Source organism: Salvelinus alpinus, chromosome 9 (genome assembly GCF_045679555.1).
Source record: "Salvelinus alpinus chromosome 9, SLU_Salpinus.1, whole genome shotgun sequence".
Classification (NCBI taxonomy): Eukaryota; Metazoa; Chordata; class Actinopteri; order Salmoniformes; family Salmonidae; genus Salvelinus; species Salvelinus alpinus.
In genome coordinates, this window is record NC_092094.1 from 63,833,750 (window position 1) to 63,852,044 (window position 18,295).

The 18,295-nt window shown below is 41.2% G+C and overlaps 1 protein-coding gene across 2 annotated transcripts; it reads right to left on the minus strand.

The window, feature by feature from the left end:
* Positions 1–6,951: 6,951 nt before the first annotated feature.
* On the minus strand, positions 6,952–18,100 carry wdr20a (WD repeat domain 20a). 2 transcript variants are annotated; one of them, XM_071326908.1, is made up of 5 exons: positions 17,822–18,100; positions 13,330–13,455; positions 12,026–12,208; positions 10,526–11,836; positions 6,952–7,864 (listed from the first exon to the last, which is right to left on the minus strand). In XM_071326908.1, exons 1-5 carry the CDS (start codon positions 18,068–18,070, stop codon positions 7,814–7,816), a joined length of 1,920 nt encoding a protein of 639 aa, XP_071183009.1. In that variant the 5' UTR covers positions 18,071–18,100; the 3' UTR covers positions 6,952–7,813. The 2 variants fall into 2 exon arrangements, with proteins under 2 accessions (XP_071183009.1, XP_071183010.1); XM_071326909.1 differs by lacking the exon at positions 13,330–13,455 and having other exon boundaries at positions 17,822–18,099.
* Between the last annotated feature and the right edge of the window lie 195 nt (positions 18,101–18,295).

An 18,295-nucleotide genomic window follows, 5' to 3' on the forward strand; every position in this document is an offset into this window, starting at 1 on the left:
TGCTTAACAAGTCATATAAGTTGCATGGACTCACTGTGTGCAATAATAGTGTTTAACATGTTATTTTTATGACTACCTCATCTCTGTACCCCACATGTACAATTATCTGTAAGTTCTCTCAGTTGATCAGTGAATTTCATCTACAGATTCAACCACAAAGACCAGGGAGGTTTTCCAATGCCTTGCAAAGAAGGGCACCCATTGGTAGATGGGTTAAAAAAAAGCACACATTGAATATTCCTTTGAGCATGAAGATATTAATTACACTTTGAATGGTGTATCAATACACCCAGTCGCTACAAAGATACAGGCGTCATTCCTAACTCAGTTGCCTGAGAGGAAGAAAAATACAATAAAAAAATGTGGCAAAACAAACTTTTTGTCCAGAATACAAAGTGTTATGTTTGAGGAAAATCCAATACAACACATACAATTGAAGTTGGAAGTTTACATACACTTACGTTGGAGTCATTAAAACTTGTTTTTCAACCACTCTACAAATGTCTTGTAAACAAACTATAGTTTTGGCAAGTCGGTTAGGACATCTACTTTGTGCATGACACAAGTATGCTTTCCAACAATTGTTTACAGACAGATTATTTCACTGCATCACAATTCCAGTGGGTCAGAAGTTTACATACACTAAGATGACAGTGCCTTTAAAGAGCTTGGAAAATTCCAGAAAATGTCATGGCTTTAGAAGCTTCTGATAGGCTAATTGACATAATTTGAGTCGATTGGAGGTGTACCTGTGGATGTATTTCATGGCCTACCTTCAAACTCAGTGCCTCTTTGCTTGACATCATGGGAATATCTAAAGAAATCAGCCAAGAAAAGTTGTAGACCTTCACAAGTCTGGTTCATCCTTGGGAGCAAACGCCTGAAGGTACCACGTTCATCTGTACAAACAATAGTACGCAAGTATAAACACCATGCCAGCAGCATACCACCCTGCATACCACTGCTGGCTTGCTTCTGAAGCTAAGCAGGGTTGGTCCTGGTCAGTCCCTGGATGGGAGACCAGGTGCTGCTGGAAGTGGTGTTGGAGGGCCAGTAGGAGGCACTCTTTCCTCTGGTCTAAACAAAGATCCCAATGCCCCAGGGCAGTGATTGGGGACACTGCTCTGTGTAGGGTGCTGTCTTTCGGATGGGACGTTAAACGGGTGTCCTGACTCTCTGAGGTCATTAAAGATCCCATGGCACTTATCGTAAGAGTAGGGGTGTTAACCCCGGTGTCCTGGCTAAATTCCCAATCTGGCCCTCAACCATCACGGTCACCTAATAATCCCCAGTTTACAATTGGCTCATTCATCCCCCTCCTCTCCCCTGTAACTATTCCCCAGGTTGTTGCTGCAAATGAGAATGTGTTCTCAGTCAACTTACCTGGTAAAATAACGGTAAAATAAAAATAAATAAATAAATAAGAATGGGCAACACAGCTGTCATACCGCTCAGGAAGGAAATGCGTTCTGTCTCCTAGAGATGAACATACTTTGGTACGAGAAGTGCAAATCAATCCCAGAACAACAGCAAAGGACCTTGTGAAGATGCTGGAAGAAACAGGTACAAAAGTATCTATATCCACAGTAAAGGTGAGTCCTATATCAACATAACCTGAAAGGCTACTCAGCAAGGAAGAATCCACTGCTCCAAAACTGCTATAAAAAAGCCAGACTACGTTTTGCAACTGCACATGGGGACAAAGATCATACTTTTTGGAGAAATGTCCTCTGGTCTGATGAAACAAAAATAGAACTGTTTGGCCATAATGACCATCGTTATGTTTGGAGGAAAAAGGGGGGGCTTGCAAGCCGAAGAACACCATCCCAACCGTGAAGCACGGGGGTGGCAGCATCATGTTGTGGGGGTGCTTTGCTGCAGGAGGGACTGGTGCACTTCACAAAATAGATGGCATCACGAGGTAGGAAAATTATGTGGATATATTGAAGCAACATCTCAAGACATCAGTCAGGAAGTTAAAGATTGGTCACAAATGGCTCTTCCAAATGAACAAAGTTGTGGCAAAACGGCTTAAGGACAACAAGGTCAAGGTATTGGAGTGGCCATCACAAAGCTCTGACCTCAATCCTATAGAAAATTTGTGGGCAGAACTTAAAAAGCGTGTGCGTGCAAAGAGGCCTACAAACTTGACCCAGTTACACCAGCTCTGTCAGGAGGAATGGGCCAGAATTCACCCAACTTATTGTGGGAAGCTTGTGGAAGGCTACCCAAAACGTTTGACCCAAGTTAAACAATTTGAAGGCAATGCTACCAAATACTAATTGAGTGTATGTAAACTTCTGACCCACTGGGTATGTGATGAAAGAAATAAAAGCTGAAATAAATCACTCTCTCTACTATTATTCTGACATTTCACATTCTTAAAATAAAGTGGTGATCCTAACTGACCTAAGACAGGGATTTTTTACTAGGATTAAATGTCAGGAATTGTGAAAAACTGAGTTTAAATGTATTTGGCTTCGGTGTATATAAACTTCTGACTTCAACTGTAACTGAGTACCACTCCATATTTTCAAGCATAGTGGTGGCTGCATCATGTTATGGATATGCTTGTAATCATTAAGGAATGGGACATTTTTCAGGACAAAAAAAACGGAATGAAGCTAAGCACAGGCAAAAACCTGGTTCAGTCTGCTTTCCACAAGACACTGGGAAATTAATTTACCTTTCAGCAGGACAATAACCTAAAATACAAGGCCAAATATACACTGGAGCTGCTTACCAAGAAGACAGAGTTGCTTACCAATGTTCCTGAGTGTCCGAGTCACAGTTTTGACTTAAATCTACGGCAAGACCTTAAAATGGTTGTTTAGCAATGATCAACAACCAATTTGATAGCTTGAAGAATTTTGAAAAGAATAAAGGGCAAATGTTATAAAATGAAGGTGTGGAAAGCTCACAGCTACAATCGCTGCCAAATGTGCTTCTACAAAGTACTGACTCACAGGTGTGAATACTTATGTAAATTAGATATTTCTGTATTTAATTTGCAAACACTTCTAAAAACACTTTCACTTTGTCATTATAGGGTATTGTGTGTAGATGAGTGAGAAACAAAGTCAGTTTAACCCATTTTGAGTTCAGGCTGTAACAAATGTGGAATAAGTCAAGGGGAACCAATACTTTCTGAAGGCACTGTAAATGCAATGCATATTGTATATACTGTATGTACATATGTGTCCCAGCACTTACAATAATGTATGGGAACAAGCAAAGTGAAAGTGTGTTTCATGTTTATCTTACCTTTGACACAAATGTTAAATCTTTCACCAAGCACTTATAAAAATCTATCTGCACAAACAAATATCAGTAAAGATACAAGTGTAATAGAATCATTTACTTTTTTTGAATGAAGAAGTGTGAAATGTAAAATGCTAACCACATTAATAAAAAAATACATTCACCCACCATCCATTCCTTTTCTGGTTAGCATGGCATTAACAATGATTGGTAGTCATAAAACAAATAACATGAAAACTTTGAATAGGTGTCACAGAGAAAAAGATCCCATTGTTTTATCTTCAAAACTACTTGTTCCTAGTGGCACATAGAATAGTGTTGCTGTTGATAAGAGCTTCATAATATTTGCAGTTGACAGCTCCTTTGTCTGACTTCTGCACATTTTGTGATTCCTTTTGGTGTTTCCTTCCTGGAGATTAGCGCATTTAATATGTTAAATTTCCTACATCAAAACACACTACATGACCAAAAGTATGTGGACACCTACTCGGACATCTCATTCCAATATCATAGGCATTAATATGGAGTTGGTCCCCCCTTTGCTGCTATAACAGCCTCCGCTCTTCTGGGAAGGATTTCCACTAGATGATGGAATATTGCTGTGGGGACTTGCTTCCATTCAGCCACAAAAGCATTAGTGAGGTCGGCACTGATGTAGGGCGATTAGGCCTGGCTCGCAGTCGGCGTTCCAATTCATCCCAAAGGTGTTCGATGGAGTTGAGGTCAGGGCTCTGTGCAGGCTAGTCAAGTTTTTCCACACCAATTTTTCGAAAAAAACATCTGTATGGACCTTGCTTTGCGCACGGGGCGTTGTCACAGGAAACAGGAAAGGGCCTTCCACAAACTGTTGCAACAAAGTTGGAAGCACAGAATCGTCTAGAATGTCATTGTATGCTCGGTGTGTTAAGATTTCCCTTCACTGGAACTAAGGGGCCGAGCCCGAACTATGAAAAATAGCCCCAGACCATTATTCCTCATCCACAAAACTTTACAGTTGGCACTATGCATTCGGGCAGGTAGCGTTCTGCTGGCATCCGCTAAAACCAGATCTGTCTGTCGGACTGCCAGATGGTGAAGCTTGATTCATCACTCCAGAGAATGTATTTCCACTGCTCCAGAGTCCAATGGCGGCGGGCTTTACATCACTCCAGCCGACGCTTGGCATTGCACATGGTGATCTTAGGCTTGTGTGTGGCTGCTCGGCCATGGAAAACCATTTCATGAAGCTCCCAAAGAACAGTTCTAGTGCTGACGTTGCTTCCAGAGGCAGTTTGGAACTCGGACAGACGATTTTTACACACTACGCGCTTCAGAGGTCCCGTTCTGTGAGCTTGTGTGGCCTACCACTTCACAGCAACAGCACTTACAGTTGACCGGGGCAGCTCTAGCAGGGCAGAAATGTTATACACCGGTCAGCAATGGGTGTGGCTGAAATAGAGGGATTCAGTCATTTCTGAAGGGGTGTCCACATACTTGTGTATATATAGTGTACATCTGGCTGTAAAAACCTGCATATTCAAGATTATTTTAACATTAGTATACATTTTTTCTACTTTTGAAATATCCCTAATTCCTTAAATGATCAAACTTCCACTAGAGTAATGATCATTTGCTTTTGCCCCAATCAAATCACTTAATTACAATATTATACGTATGATACAGAGCAGTAAATGCTCAATAGATAAAAGGTTAATAACTTATCCACCTGATAGCTGTCAGAGTTCCTCTTGCACCCCGAAAATGTAAAGCCATCTTCCTCTAATAAACTATTTTAAGTGCAAACATTTTCCTCAAAAGATTATGATTGCAGCATCCAGCTTTATAGATTAAGGTTAAGACTGAGGATGTGCATCAAGGCCACCCTCAAACCTCTCCATATTTTGTTCCGTTCTAGTAGTTACAAAACTAATTAAAATCAGACCAAAGTTCTCAAAAAGGGGACAGTCTACACTGAACAAAAATATAGATATAAAAAAGATAGATAAAAAAAAAAAGATTTGACTGGATTACAGTTCATAAAGGAAATCAGTCAATTGAAGAAGAAAAAAATGATGCCCTAATCTATGGATTTCATGACTGGCAATACAAATGTGCATCTGATGGTCACAGATATATTTTATGTCTTTTTTTAGTTTAGGGGTGTGGATCCGAAAACAAGTCAGTACTGGTGTGACCACCATTTGCTTCTCCTTCACATAGTTGATCAGGCTGTTGAATGTTGTCCCACTCCTCATCAATGGCTGTGGGAAGTTGCTCGATTTTGGCCTGAACTGGAATACGCTGTCGTACACAACGATTCAGAGCATACGAAAATATACTCAATGGGTGACATGTCTGGTATGGAAGAACTTGGACATTTTCAGCTTCCAGGAATTGTGTGCAGATCCTTGCGACATGGAGCCGTGCAATATCATGCTGAAAAATTAGATGATGGCGGCAGATAAATGGCATCGTCACGGTATCTCTGTGGATTCAAATTACCATCGATGAAATGCAATTGTGTTCGTTGACCATAGCTTATGCCTGCCCATACCCCCACCACGGGGCAAGCTGTTCACAACATTGACATCAGCAAACCGCTCGCCCACACGACACCATACATTTGCCATCTGCCTGGTACAGTTGAAACCAGTATTGATCCGTGAAGAGCACCGAGCTGTCTGTCTAAACTACTGGCACACAGCTCGGACACCCATGTATATGCCACAAGAGGTCTCTTCACAGTCTCCAAGTCCAGAAGAGACTATGGGAGGCACACAGTACTACATAGAGCCATGATCACATGGAACTCTATTCCACATCAAGTAACTGACACAAGCAGTAAAATTTGATTTAAAAAAAGGATTACAAAACAGATTACAGAACAGCAGGGACTGTGAAGCAACACAAACATTGGCACAGATACATGCATACACACACACAAGATAACGTAGTGTGTTGTGAAATCTGTGAATGTATTGTAATGTTTTTAAAATTGTATAAACTGCCTTAATTTTGCTGGACCCAGGAAGAGTAGCTGCTGCTTTGGCAGCAGCTAATGGGGATCCATAATAAATACTTCTCCAGTGGCCATCGAAAGTGAGCATTTTCCCACTGAAGTCAGTTACGACACCGAACTGCAATCAAGAACCTGGTGAGGACAAGCACACAAATGAGCTTCCCTGAGACAGTTTCTGACAGTTTGTGCAGAAATTCTTTGGTTGTACAAACCCAGAGGTTCATCAGCAATCCGGGACGATCAGACGATCCCGCAGGTGAAGAAGCTGGATGTGGAGGTGCTGGGCTGGTGTGGTTACACATGGTCTGCAGTTCTGAGGCCGGTTGGATGCACTGCCAATTTCTCTAAAATGTCGTCGGAGGCGGCTTATGGTAGAGAAATGAACATTCAATTATTTTGCAACAGCTCTGCTGGACATTCCTGCAGTCAGCATGCCAATTGTACACTACCTCAAAACTTGAGACATCTGTGGCATTGTGTGACAAAACTGCACATTTAGAGTGGCCTTTTATTGTCCCCAGCACATGGTGCATCTGTGTAAAGATCATGCGGTTTAATCAGCTTCTTGATATTCCACACCTGTCAGGAGGATGGATTATCTTGGCAAAGAGAAATGCTCACCAACAGGGATGTAAACAAAATTGTGCACAACATCAGAGAAATAAGCCTTTTGTGCACAAGGAACATTTGGTGTTGATCTTTTATTTCAGCTCATGAAACCAACACTTTACATGTTGCGTTTATATTTTGTTCAGTAAATTAAAAATACTTTGGATGAAAGCAAATCCTTAGATACCCACATTCTTGAACTTAAAGGGATAGTTTACACTGATTTAATTTTGGTTAATCTTTTTCTTACCTTGAATGCAGTCTGAGCCTGGACTGACTGGAAAAACCACACCTACGATGACCGAGACCACCTTCTGAACGGAAGACAAGCCACACCAAAAGATGTGATAGTGTGTAGGTAGGTCAAGAACATAGTTTGACTTTAGCAACTGTAGTACCCTTTGACAATGCACATATTCCAAATCATGAAGGCTAATGTAGATGGACATGATTTTGGTGTGCAACTTTTAAACAATGGATGGTGGGCACTATAGAACACCACTGTTTTTGTGTAATTCATATAGACTTTAGCCTGTGACAGCTTGTGGCAGTCACTCCTGGCCCATGGACAACTTGCAAGGTAAGAAACAGGAATGATAAAAGTTGTTGGGTGAACTATCCTTTTAAACACAAGCATAATATGAATGGTTTCATCCAACTAAGCCAAGCTCGAAGTCCAGAAAAACAGCCTTAACGTATATGAGCGAGAGAAGACAATAAAAAAATATTTTACATGATTCCAGAAAAGGACAGAGCAACTGTCCAAAACTGCACCACACCCTTTCCATTTCTGTATTTGAATACTTCCACCATCTAGGCCATGTGTCTGATAACCAAAAATAAAATAAAAAACTTGCAGTGCTTTGAGGGGTGAAAAGCAGCACCAGGCTCTGGTGACAATACAGCTCTGTGATGCAGGTTTCTTAGCAGCATAAATAATGTGGGCTATACTACAGTTCCACTGGGAGAGCTGACTTGGTTTTGGGATGACAAACCCTGGAAAGAAAAAGGAGACTTGCATTGGGGAAAGTTCACAAAGCATCAAATTCAGCACACCCATCTTCCTGCCTTCAAAATGGCCAGTGCACAGCAGTTACCTAGTGGATGATGCCGTGAATGTAATGCATTAACATATAACGCTGTTTGTAAAATAAAGAGGTCCTCTCATAAAGAATCTGATAGTGTTGTGGGTGAGCGTACAGATGACTTGCTTGTTTATGCTGCGGTGCCTTGTGGGATGGTAATGCTCCAATATGGGTGTTTTAATATGGAGCCGATGCACACAAACATACTCAATTGGGATCAATGTCTTCTTTCCACTGATGAGGGCTACCTAAGTGCACTTACTTATCCACCAGGTGACTTGATTGTACTTGACATTCGAGATTGTTACCATTATTGATTTCTTTGAAAATGTATTGGCTTTGCATGGGGTGGCAGATGAACACAAACCACTCCCCTACTGATTTATTTGGACAGTGAAGCTAGAACTTTTATTTTGGCTCTATACTCCAGCATTTTGGATTTGAGATCAAATGTTTTATGTGAGGCTACAGTACAGCATGTCACATTTTATTTGAGGGTATTTTCATATTTGTTTTTACCATTTAGAAATGAATGCACTTCATATATCCAGTCCACCCATTTTAAGGTGTAACAAGTATTAAGACAAATTCACTTAAATTTAGATTAAATTACATTTTGGTGACATATTCCTAGAACACAGTGACTACATCAAGCTTGAATTTTAAAAAAAGTATTGGATGCATTTGCAGTTTGTTTTGGTTGTGTTTCAGATTATGTTGAAATTAATGGTAAATAATTTAGTGTAATTTTGGAGTCACTTATTGTAAATAAGAATATAATATGTTCTGAACACTTCTACATTTGGGTGTTCCGAGTGGTGCAGCGGTCTAAGGCACTGCATCTCAGTGCTAGAGGCATTACTACTGACCCTGGTTCGATTCCAGGCTGTATCACAACCGGCCGCGATTGGGAGTCCCATAGGGCGGCGCACAATTGGCCCTGCAACGTCCGGGGTTAGGGTTTGGCCTGGGGCAGGCCATCATTGTAAATAAGAATTTGTTCTCAACCGACCTGCCTAGTTAAATAAAGGTTAAATAAAAAATAAAAATACATTAATGTGGATGCTAAAATGATTACAGACAATCATGAATGAATCGTGAATAATGAGTGATTAAGTTCGATGCAAAGATCATGCCCCAAAAACATGCTCACCTCTCACCATTACCAATAACAGCAGAGGTTAGCATTTTTGGGGGGTATGACATTTATGACTCCAACTTTCTCACTCATTATTCATGATTATCAACATTAATGTAGAAGTGTTCAGAAACATATTCTTATTTACAATAAAACTGACAAAATGACTACACATTATTTACCATTACCATTCTATTAGGCAAACAAAATCCAAAACAAACTACAAATGCATCCAACAAGTTTGTAGAGTCACAAGCTTGATGGAGTCATTGAGTGCTAGAAATATTTTTATTTCACCTTTATTTAACCAGGTAGGCAAGTTGAGAACAAGTTCTCATTTACAATTGCGACCTAGCCAAGATAAAGCAAAGCAGTTCGACACATACAACACAGAGTTACACATGGAGTAAAACAAACACAGTCAATAATACAGTAGAAAAATAAGTATATATACAATGTGAGCAAATGAGGTGAGATAAGGGAGGTAAAGGCAAAAAAAGGCCATGGTGGTGAAGTAAATACAATATAGCAAGTAAAACACTGGAATGGTAGATTTGCAGTGGAAGAATGTGCAAAGTAGAAATAGAAATACTGGGGTGCAAAGGAGCAAAATAACTAAATAAATAAATACAGTAGGGGAAGAGGTAGTTGTTTGGGCTATTTATAGATGGGCTATGTACAGGTGCAGTGATCTGTGAGCTGCTCTGACAGCTGGTGCTTAAAGCTAGTGAGGGAGATAAGTGTCTCCAGTTTCAGAGATTTTTGTAGTTCGTTCCAGTCATTGGTAGCAGAGAACTGGAAGGAGAGGCGGCCAAAGGAGGAATTGGCTTTGGGGGTGACCAGAGAGATATACCTGCTGGAGCGCGTGCTACAGGTGGGTGGTGCTATGGTGACCAGCGAGCTGAGATGAGGGACTTTACCTAGCAGGGTCTTGTAGATGACCTGGAGTATGTGACCAACTACTATACTTGACCAATTTTAATACACTAAGTGAATATGTCCAAATACTTGACACCTTAAAAGTTGGGTGACTAGATACATAAATGCTTTAATTTCTAAAAGGTAAAATAGATATGTATGAAAACACCCTCAAATAAAAGGTGACATTCTGTACTGTAGCTTCATATAAAACATTTAATCTCAAATCCAAATTGCTGAGTACAGAGCCAAATTAAACGTTTTAGATTCACTGTCCAAATAAATACGTAGGGAAGTGTACATACAGACAGTTTGACATGTAACATACTGCAAGTGCAAGAGATTCCCATACTCATCTACAGTAGTGTTGTACACATCACAATGCTGTCTAAAATGTCCACAATAATACTAACATTTCTAAATGGATCCTTCCATTGCCCAAACAACAATTTTTTAGACTATAAAGAAATGCACAGGAATTTAGCAGAACTCCATTTCTATTCAAAAAGAACTTACCACTTTGCCAGGCCTTGCCCATGTGCAAATAAATCCCTCCTGACAAGCTGTCACTATACAATCTTCAAGAAATATTAAGACAGTCAGTCTCTCATGTGCTATTTTTTTACAGATGAGGGGCTCTAGTAAGGGTATGTCTTCCATGTGGGGACAGAGCAGCGTCCCCAGTGTCTTTGCAGGGTCTGTTTTGGTTTTGGTGAGCATGTTGAGCTTGTCACTGCTCTTGCTGCTAATGTGGCCCATGCTGTGGTTCCGTTTGTGGTCCTTCTCGTGGTGCCGCTCTTTACGATCGTGAATGGAGAGCGTGGCGAACTTGCTTGCGCCTGTGGCGATGGTGTTGTCCATGACGCTACTCTTGCTGTTGGCGGTCGTAGCTGCAGAGTGCGGTAAGCTGTTGGAGCGTGGCAGGGGAGTAGGGAGGGGGTTACCAGGGGTGTTGGTGCCGTTAGTGCTAGGGTTATTACTCACTATGCCACCACCTACCCCGCCTCCCACAGCCACGTCCCCTCCCGCCGGGGGGCTGGTAGCATTCATCACATTGGTGTGCGTTCTTGTCCGGGAAAGCGGGAGGTGGGGGAAAAGGATATCTTCTGTGAGGTCCCACAAGCAGAGTTGAGTGTCCTGGCCCACTGAGCCAAACCTGTATGTGACCTGTACCGGCCGACTGTCCGTGGAGTTGCGCTTAGAGAGTCGGGACTGCGAGCTGTTGGCCCGGTCGCGACCGAAGTGGATCTGGTCCTGGAAGTCCTCGTCACTGCCGCTGAACTCCATAGGGTCTGCATCCTCCACACTGGTTGTATAATGGTCAAACGCCACCACGCTCACCCACGACTTGTGTCCGTGACCGCGTGCAATAACCCGGCAGTCCACAAACGACCACACGGTCACCAGATCATCCTCGCCCCCCGTGACAATGTACTTTCCGTCTGGACTCCAGCACACGCACAGCAGACCCCCAAAGTAGCTTTTCATGGTCCCGTGCAGCTCCACCGCATCAAAGTTGAAGACCCGAAGGAAGCCGTCCTGGCTCACGCACGCCAGAAACTTCCCGTCGGGTGAGAAGGAAAACTCGTTAAGCGCTCCCTCGCCCACCGTCCATTTGAGCAAGGGGTTGCGCGTGGACTTGCTCTTACAAGTGTGCACTGAGTAGTTCTCGCCCTGTTTGAGCAACTGGTAGTGAGGCGCCGTGGTGCCACACGTGTGCTCCACGTTGTACAAGTACATGTTTCCACTGGAATGAGCGACTAGGAACAGACTCTCCGAGCCTGGCACCCATTTTACACAAGTTACTCTGGATTTGTCTATTAGTCTCTGGGGAAAGTGGTTTGGGATAGAAAGTGAGGAGGGAGAGAAGGCACAAATGTTACATTTCAATTGTTAGCAACAATGGCATTCATTGAGTTATATGTCAAAAACATAAGATTTGAGGCTAGTTCCCAAATTTAATTTCCATCTCTACTTCAATCACAGTTTCTTTTTTTCCTTTCCTTCCCGACTTACTTCTTCATTGAAGAGCTTGCTGGTCTCCTTCTTGATTGGGTCGATGAGCTGCACTTGGCCTGCCGAGAAGCCCACCAGCAGGGAGACGCTCTCCGCCGTGGCCGTGAGGTGGTTGAAGTCGTGACATGTGGGCTGTGTTCCTTTGTATATCCTCTTGTCAATAGGTTTGCTCAGGTCAGCAGCCTGAAAGATAAGCATACAAGAAAAGTTAGTTAAGTTTTCGCCTAAAATGACATACCAAATCTAAATGACTGTAGCTCAGGCCCTGAAGCAAGGATATGTATATTCTTGGTACCATTTGAAAGGAAACACTGAAGTTTGTGGAAATGTGTATATTGAATGTAGGAGAATATAACACAATAGATCGGGTAGAAGAAAATACAAAGAAAAAAACAACCAGCTTTTTTCTACCACCATCTCTGAAATGCAAGAGAAAGGTCCCAGTTCTAGCCGTCACTCTGGTTGTAATTCCGATAGTGTCCAAAAGATTGCAGAAAATCATCAAATCTGTATACTTGGACTTTGATTTAGCTTTTCCAGTATTAGTAGACATATTATAAGTTCAACATTTTCAAAACAACCAGTTTTCATAACTCTGAATATCCTTATAATTTTTGACCAGAAGGACAAGGCATGCTGTCGCACAATGTTAGCAGATAGATTTTACGACAGACACAGGGTTTCCGGATACTCCCATAAAGCCCAGCTCATTGGCTATCTAGCTAGCACCCCGATTGGTGCTTATTTGACAAAGTTAGAGTCGTTCAAGTGAAGACCGCCCACGTCATCGGCGTGCCATGAAGGCGTCACTCTGACCAAATATGGTGTCGTTAGGATATACTACACCACAAATGATATAGTGAAGTCTGGTTGCGTTCTAGGATCTCTGAGAAATACTTACGAATGTGATTTGACTGGTTGAAACAACGTTTAGAGTTAGATTTTCACAGATTCCTTTCTTTGCAAATTGAACGAGTGGAAATACAAAATCGATCGTGCATGCTATTTGGCCCTTTTTAGGATATGAAAATTGATTTTATCTAACAAAATGACACTTCATGTTATCTCTGGGACCCTTTGGATGATAAATCAGAGCAAGATTTCAGAATGTAAGTACACATTTCACCTTCAGAGGGGAATTTATCAAACCTATCGCGGTGAAAAAAGTGTTTTGTTGTTAGGAGCTCTCCTCAAACAATAGCATGGCATTTTTTCGCAGTAATAGCTACTGTAAATTGGACAGTGCAGTTATATTAACAAGAACTTAAGCTTTCAGCCGATTTAAGACACTTATATGTACCGACATTTGTTGTTTCTCTAAAATTTGCGATCGTGACACAAGGCGCTGCATGATTTACAACTGTCCCGTTGCGCCGATCCCTAAGAAGTTTGTATATCCTCTTGTCAATAGGGTTGCTCTTGTCAGCAGCCTGAAAGATAAGCATACAAGAAAAGTGAGTTAAGTTTGGAGCAGTAACCTTTTCAATGTTGCATGTTTTCGGCTCTTGAACAAAGCATCAATGGTGGCATGCAAAAGCAATGAAAGACATGAGTAGTACGCTCATAAAGCCACCAAATTCTTCGAACATAACAGCAAACAAAAGCTTTTTTCAAATGGCTACTGGGTCTATTACACGGTCTGAAGTTGATAGGTTTTTATGAGCATTACAGTATAATCAAGTGTTAAAATCAGAGGGCATCAAAGACTGATATTAGGCCTACATGACAATGAACAGTGTCTCAGGGGGATTGCTGCTGTTGATTGTTATGAACAAGAGTTATATCCAGAAGCCCTGCAGGAAAAGTGAAATTGAGGTACAGTGCAAAACCACGCACTGGAAATTCACAGAGGTAAAGTTGGTTTTATATTCACACATTTGGACTAGAGGTCGACCGATTATGATTTTTCAACGCCGATACCGATTATTGGAGGACCAAAAACAACCGATACCGATTAATCGGACGATTTTCTTATTTATTTATTTGTAATAATGACAATTACAACAATACTGAATGAACAATGAACACTTGTTTTAACTTTATATAATACGTCAATAAAATCAATTTAGCCTCAAATAAATAATGACATGTTCAATTTGGTTTAAATAATGCAAAAACAAAGTGTTGGAGAAGAAAGTAAAAGTGCAATATGTGCCATGTAAAAAAGCTAACGTTTAAGTTCCTTGCTGAGAACATGTAAAAGCTGGTGGTTCCTTTTAACATGAGTCTTCAATATTCCCAGGTAAGAAGTTTTAGGTTGTAGTTATTATAGGACTATTTCTCTCTATACAATTTGTATTTCATATACCTTTGACTATTGGATGTTCTTATAGGCACTTTAGTATTGCCTGTGTAACAGTATAGCTTCCGTCCCTCTCCTCGCCCCTACCTGGGCTCGAACCAGGAACATATCGACAACAGCCACCCTCGAAGCATCGTTACCCATCGCTCCACAAAAGCCACGGCCCTTGCAGAGCAAGGGGAACAACTACTTCAAGGTCTCAGAGCAAGTGACGTCACCGATTGAAACGCTATTAGCGCGCACCCCGCTAACTAGCTAGGCATTTCACATCGGTTACACCAGCCTAATCTCGGGAGTTGATAGGCTTGAAGTCAAACAGCTCAATGCCTGAAGCACAGCGAAGAGCTGCTGGCAAACGCACAAAAGTGCTGTTTGAATGAATGCTTATGAGCCTGCTGCTGCCTACCACCGCTCAGTCAGACTGCTCTATCAAATCATAGACTTAATTATAACACAGAAATACTAGCCTTAGGTCATTACTATGGTCAAATCTAGAAACTATCCTTTCGAAAACAAAATGTTTGTTCTTTCAGTGAAATATGGAACCGTTCCGTATTTTATCTAACAGGTGGCATCCATAAGTCTAAATATTCCTGTTACATTGTACAACCTTCAATTTTATGTCATAATTACGTAAAATTCTAGAGAATTAGTTTGCAACGAGCCAGGCGGCCCAAACTGTTGCATATACCCTGACTCTGCGTGCAAGGAACGCAAGAGAAGTGACACAATTTCCCTAGTTAAAAGAAATTCATGTTAGCAGGCAATATTAACTAAATATGCAGGTTTAAAATATATACTTGTGTATTGATTTTAAGAAAGGCGTTGATGTTTATGGTTAGGTACACATTGGTGCAATGACAGTGCTTTTTTCGCGAATGCGCAGGCACCGCATCGATTTTATGCAACGCAGGACAAGCTAGATAAACTAGTAATATCATCATCCATGTGTAGTTAACTAGTGATTATGTTACGATTGATTGTTTTTTTATAAGATACGTTTAATGCTAGCTAGCACCTTACCTTGGCTCCTTGCTGCACTCGCATAACAGGTAGTCAGCCTGCCACGCAGTCTCCTCGTGGAGTGCGATGTAATCGGCCTTGATCGTGTCCAAAATTGCCGATTACCGATTGTTATGAAAACTTGAAATCGCCCCTAATTAAAATCACCCCTAATGTTATGTATTTCCATCAAATCAACTAGATTTTTTTATTCAAAACAACGTTTTTAAACGTTCCGATTAATCGGCCGGCCTCTAATTCTGACATTCAACAGACATTCGCCAAAAGCCATTTTAAAAATCAATAACTAATTAATTGATTGTCACAGAAACATAAAAATAGATATGGTTTATTCTATAAATGTCAAGCATACTTTTAAAAGCTTTGTTTTGAATAAAAAAATCTAGTTGATTTGATGGAAATACATAACATCTTTAAAATGCAATTTAAAGCTGTAGAAATCAATAACTAATTCACCGTTTGTCACAGAAACATCAAACTAGGTATAATTTATTCTATAAATGTCTAGCATACTTTTACAACCTTTGTTTTGAGGAAACATTACAGTTTTGCCTTGATAGAGGGCATGTAGTCCATCTAGAGGTTGTGTGGTCAAAGTTCTAACGAGTCTGTTATACCCTATTAGAAGGGGCCTGGCATAAAATTCTGCATCTTCAGTCATATTAAATTAGATTACAGGAAACAACTACGGGATGAAGGGGTCAGGCCTGACTAACAAAGAAGATAGGTGGATGGATCAAGAAGACCAAGACAGCTGAGAGGATCAACATGGACATTCCACAGTGGAGATAAGGAAAACTAAGAGTGAACCACAACATACACTACCGTTCAAAAGTTTGGGGTCACTTAGAAATGTCTTTGTTTTTGAAAGAAAAGCACGTTTTTTGTCCATTAAAATAACATCAAATTGAACCAAAATACAGTGTAGACTTTGTTAATGTTGTAAATGACTATTGTAGCTGGAAACAGCTGATTAAAAAAATAATATGAATATCTACATAGGTGTACAGAGGCCCATTTATCAGCAACCATCACTCCTGTGTTCCAATGGCACGGTGTGTTAACTAATCCTAGTTTATCCTTTTAAAAGGCTAATTGATCATTAGAAAACCTTTTGTAATTATGTTAGCACAGCTGAAAACTGTTGTTCTGATTAAAGAAGCAATAAAACTGGCATTCTTTAGACTAGCTGAGTATCTGTAGGATCAGCGGGTTTGATTACAGGCCCAAAATGTCCAGAAACAAAGAACCTTCTTCTGAAACTCGTCAGTCTATTCTTGTTCTGAGAAATGAAGGCTATTCCATGCGAGAAATTGCCAAGAAACTGAAGATCTCGTACAACGCTGTGTTCAGTGCTCCCTTTACAGAACAGCGCAAACTGGTTCTAACCAGAATAGAAAGGGAGAGGCCCCTGTTGCACAACTGAGCAAGAGGACAAGTACATTTCAGTGTTTAGTTTGAGAAGAAGAAAAAAGAAAAAAGTCCTCAACCGGTAGCTTCATTAAATAGTAGAGGTGACTCCGGGATGCTGGCCTTCTAGGCAGAGTTGCAAAGCATAAGCCATATCTCAGACTGGCCAATAAAAATAAAAGATGAAGATGGGCAAAATAACACAGACACTGGACAGAGGAACTCCACCTAGAAGGCCAGCATCCCGGAGTCACCTCTTCACTGTTGACGTTGAGATTGGTGTTTTGCGGGTATTATTTAATGAAGCTGCCAGTTGAGGACTTGTGAGGCGTATGTTTCTCAAACTAGACACTCAAAGGTACTTGTCCTCTTGCTCAGTTTCCATTCTGGTTAGAGCCGGTTTGTGCTGTCCTGTGAAGGGAGTAGTACACAGCGTTGTACGAGATCTTCAGTTTCTTGGCAATTGGCAATTTCTCACATGGAATAGCCTTCATTTCTCAGAACAAGAATAGACTGATGAATGGTATGTGGTCAGTCATATAACATCCTTACATACATGTGAATTTGCAAGTTATTGTGCAAATTAATTCTCAACAATACTCCATCATTGTTGTGAAAGGAGTTATTTAGTGTAGGTAACTTTACACCTCAATACTTTGCGTAGAGTAGCTAGCTCGCCTAGGTCAGAACAGAAGCATAGCATCCGTGCACTGTAGCGACGTCATGACCCAAGCAATTCAATTTAAGTACAGTGGAGGTCACATTTTGATTTCATGAGCATGCATTAATTGCCAATATTGGGATTCTAGTCAAATGTCCAGCATGGTCCGTAGATAGCTGTTACCTGTTAACTGACTGTCAGATTAGAGTTAGCCTGCTGGCTAGCTCGCGGTGCATAACGTTGCCACAACACAATTTACTTAGACTGGTGGTGCTAGCTAGGACACAGTAACGTTACTGTGCATTAGTCATACACCAGGCAAACTGGACAACACTGACCTGTTGTCATCAGTTAAGACATACAAATTATAAATAAGACTGTTAGCATAATGTTTAGCTACCTTTCTAACGCCTTTGTAGATGTAGAAGTACAGCTCCCGGCCCACATTGAAACAGATTCGGTCGCCGTTGCCAGACTGGTCATTGACGTTGACAAATGAAACTTTGACAGGGTTCGAACCCTGGGAATTGAAAGGCACCCTATTGGGGCGGCTATATTCGGAATGAGTGAGGAGTTTATAGACGCCTTCCCGTGTAGTGAACTGAGTTTTAATTTCGCTAATCTCCTTCCCTCCTCCCTCCGCCGCCATCTTTGAATTACATTCATCCTTCCTCGAGACCGGATTTTACACATGGAACGTGCGCATGCCCGTTCATGGGTAAAAGTTGTGTCGACTCGCGCAAGTAGACCTATTCGAATGTAGGACAGGAGTAGAAGAAACCACCTCAAAAACGTGATACGTTCTAACACTGGCAGCCCACATATTTCTCACCATGGTAAAAAATACGCATTCTTCTTCGGTGGAGTTTAACGG

Excerpts from the sequence above, each read along its gene's own strand:
- wdr20a (XM_071326908.1), bottom strand. The coding sequence starts at position 18,070 with ATGGCGGCGGAGGGAGGAGGGAAGGAGATTAGCGAAATTAAAACTCAG. Across the intron at positions 12,209-13,329 it reads ATTTTAGAGAAACAACAAAT|GCTGCTGACCTGAGCAAACC; the intron begins GTCGGTACATAT and ends CTTATCTTTCAG. Across the intron at positions 7,865-10,525 it reads GGGCAAGGCCTGGCAAAGTG|GGTTTGTCATCCCAAAACCA; the intron begins GTAAGTTCTTTT and ends TTTTCTTTCCAG.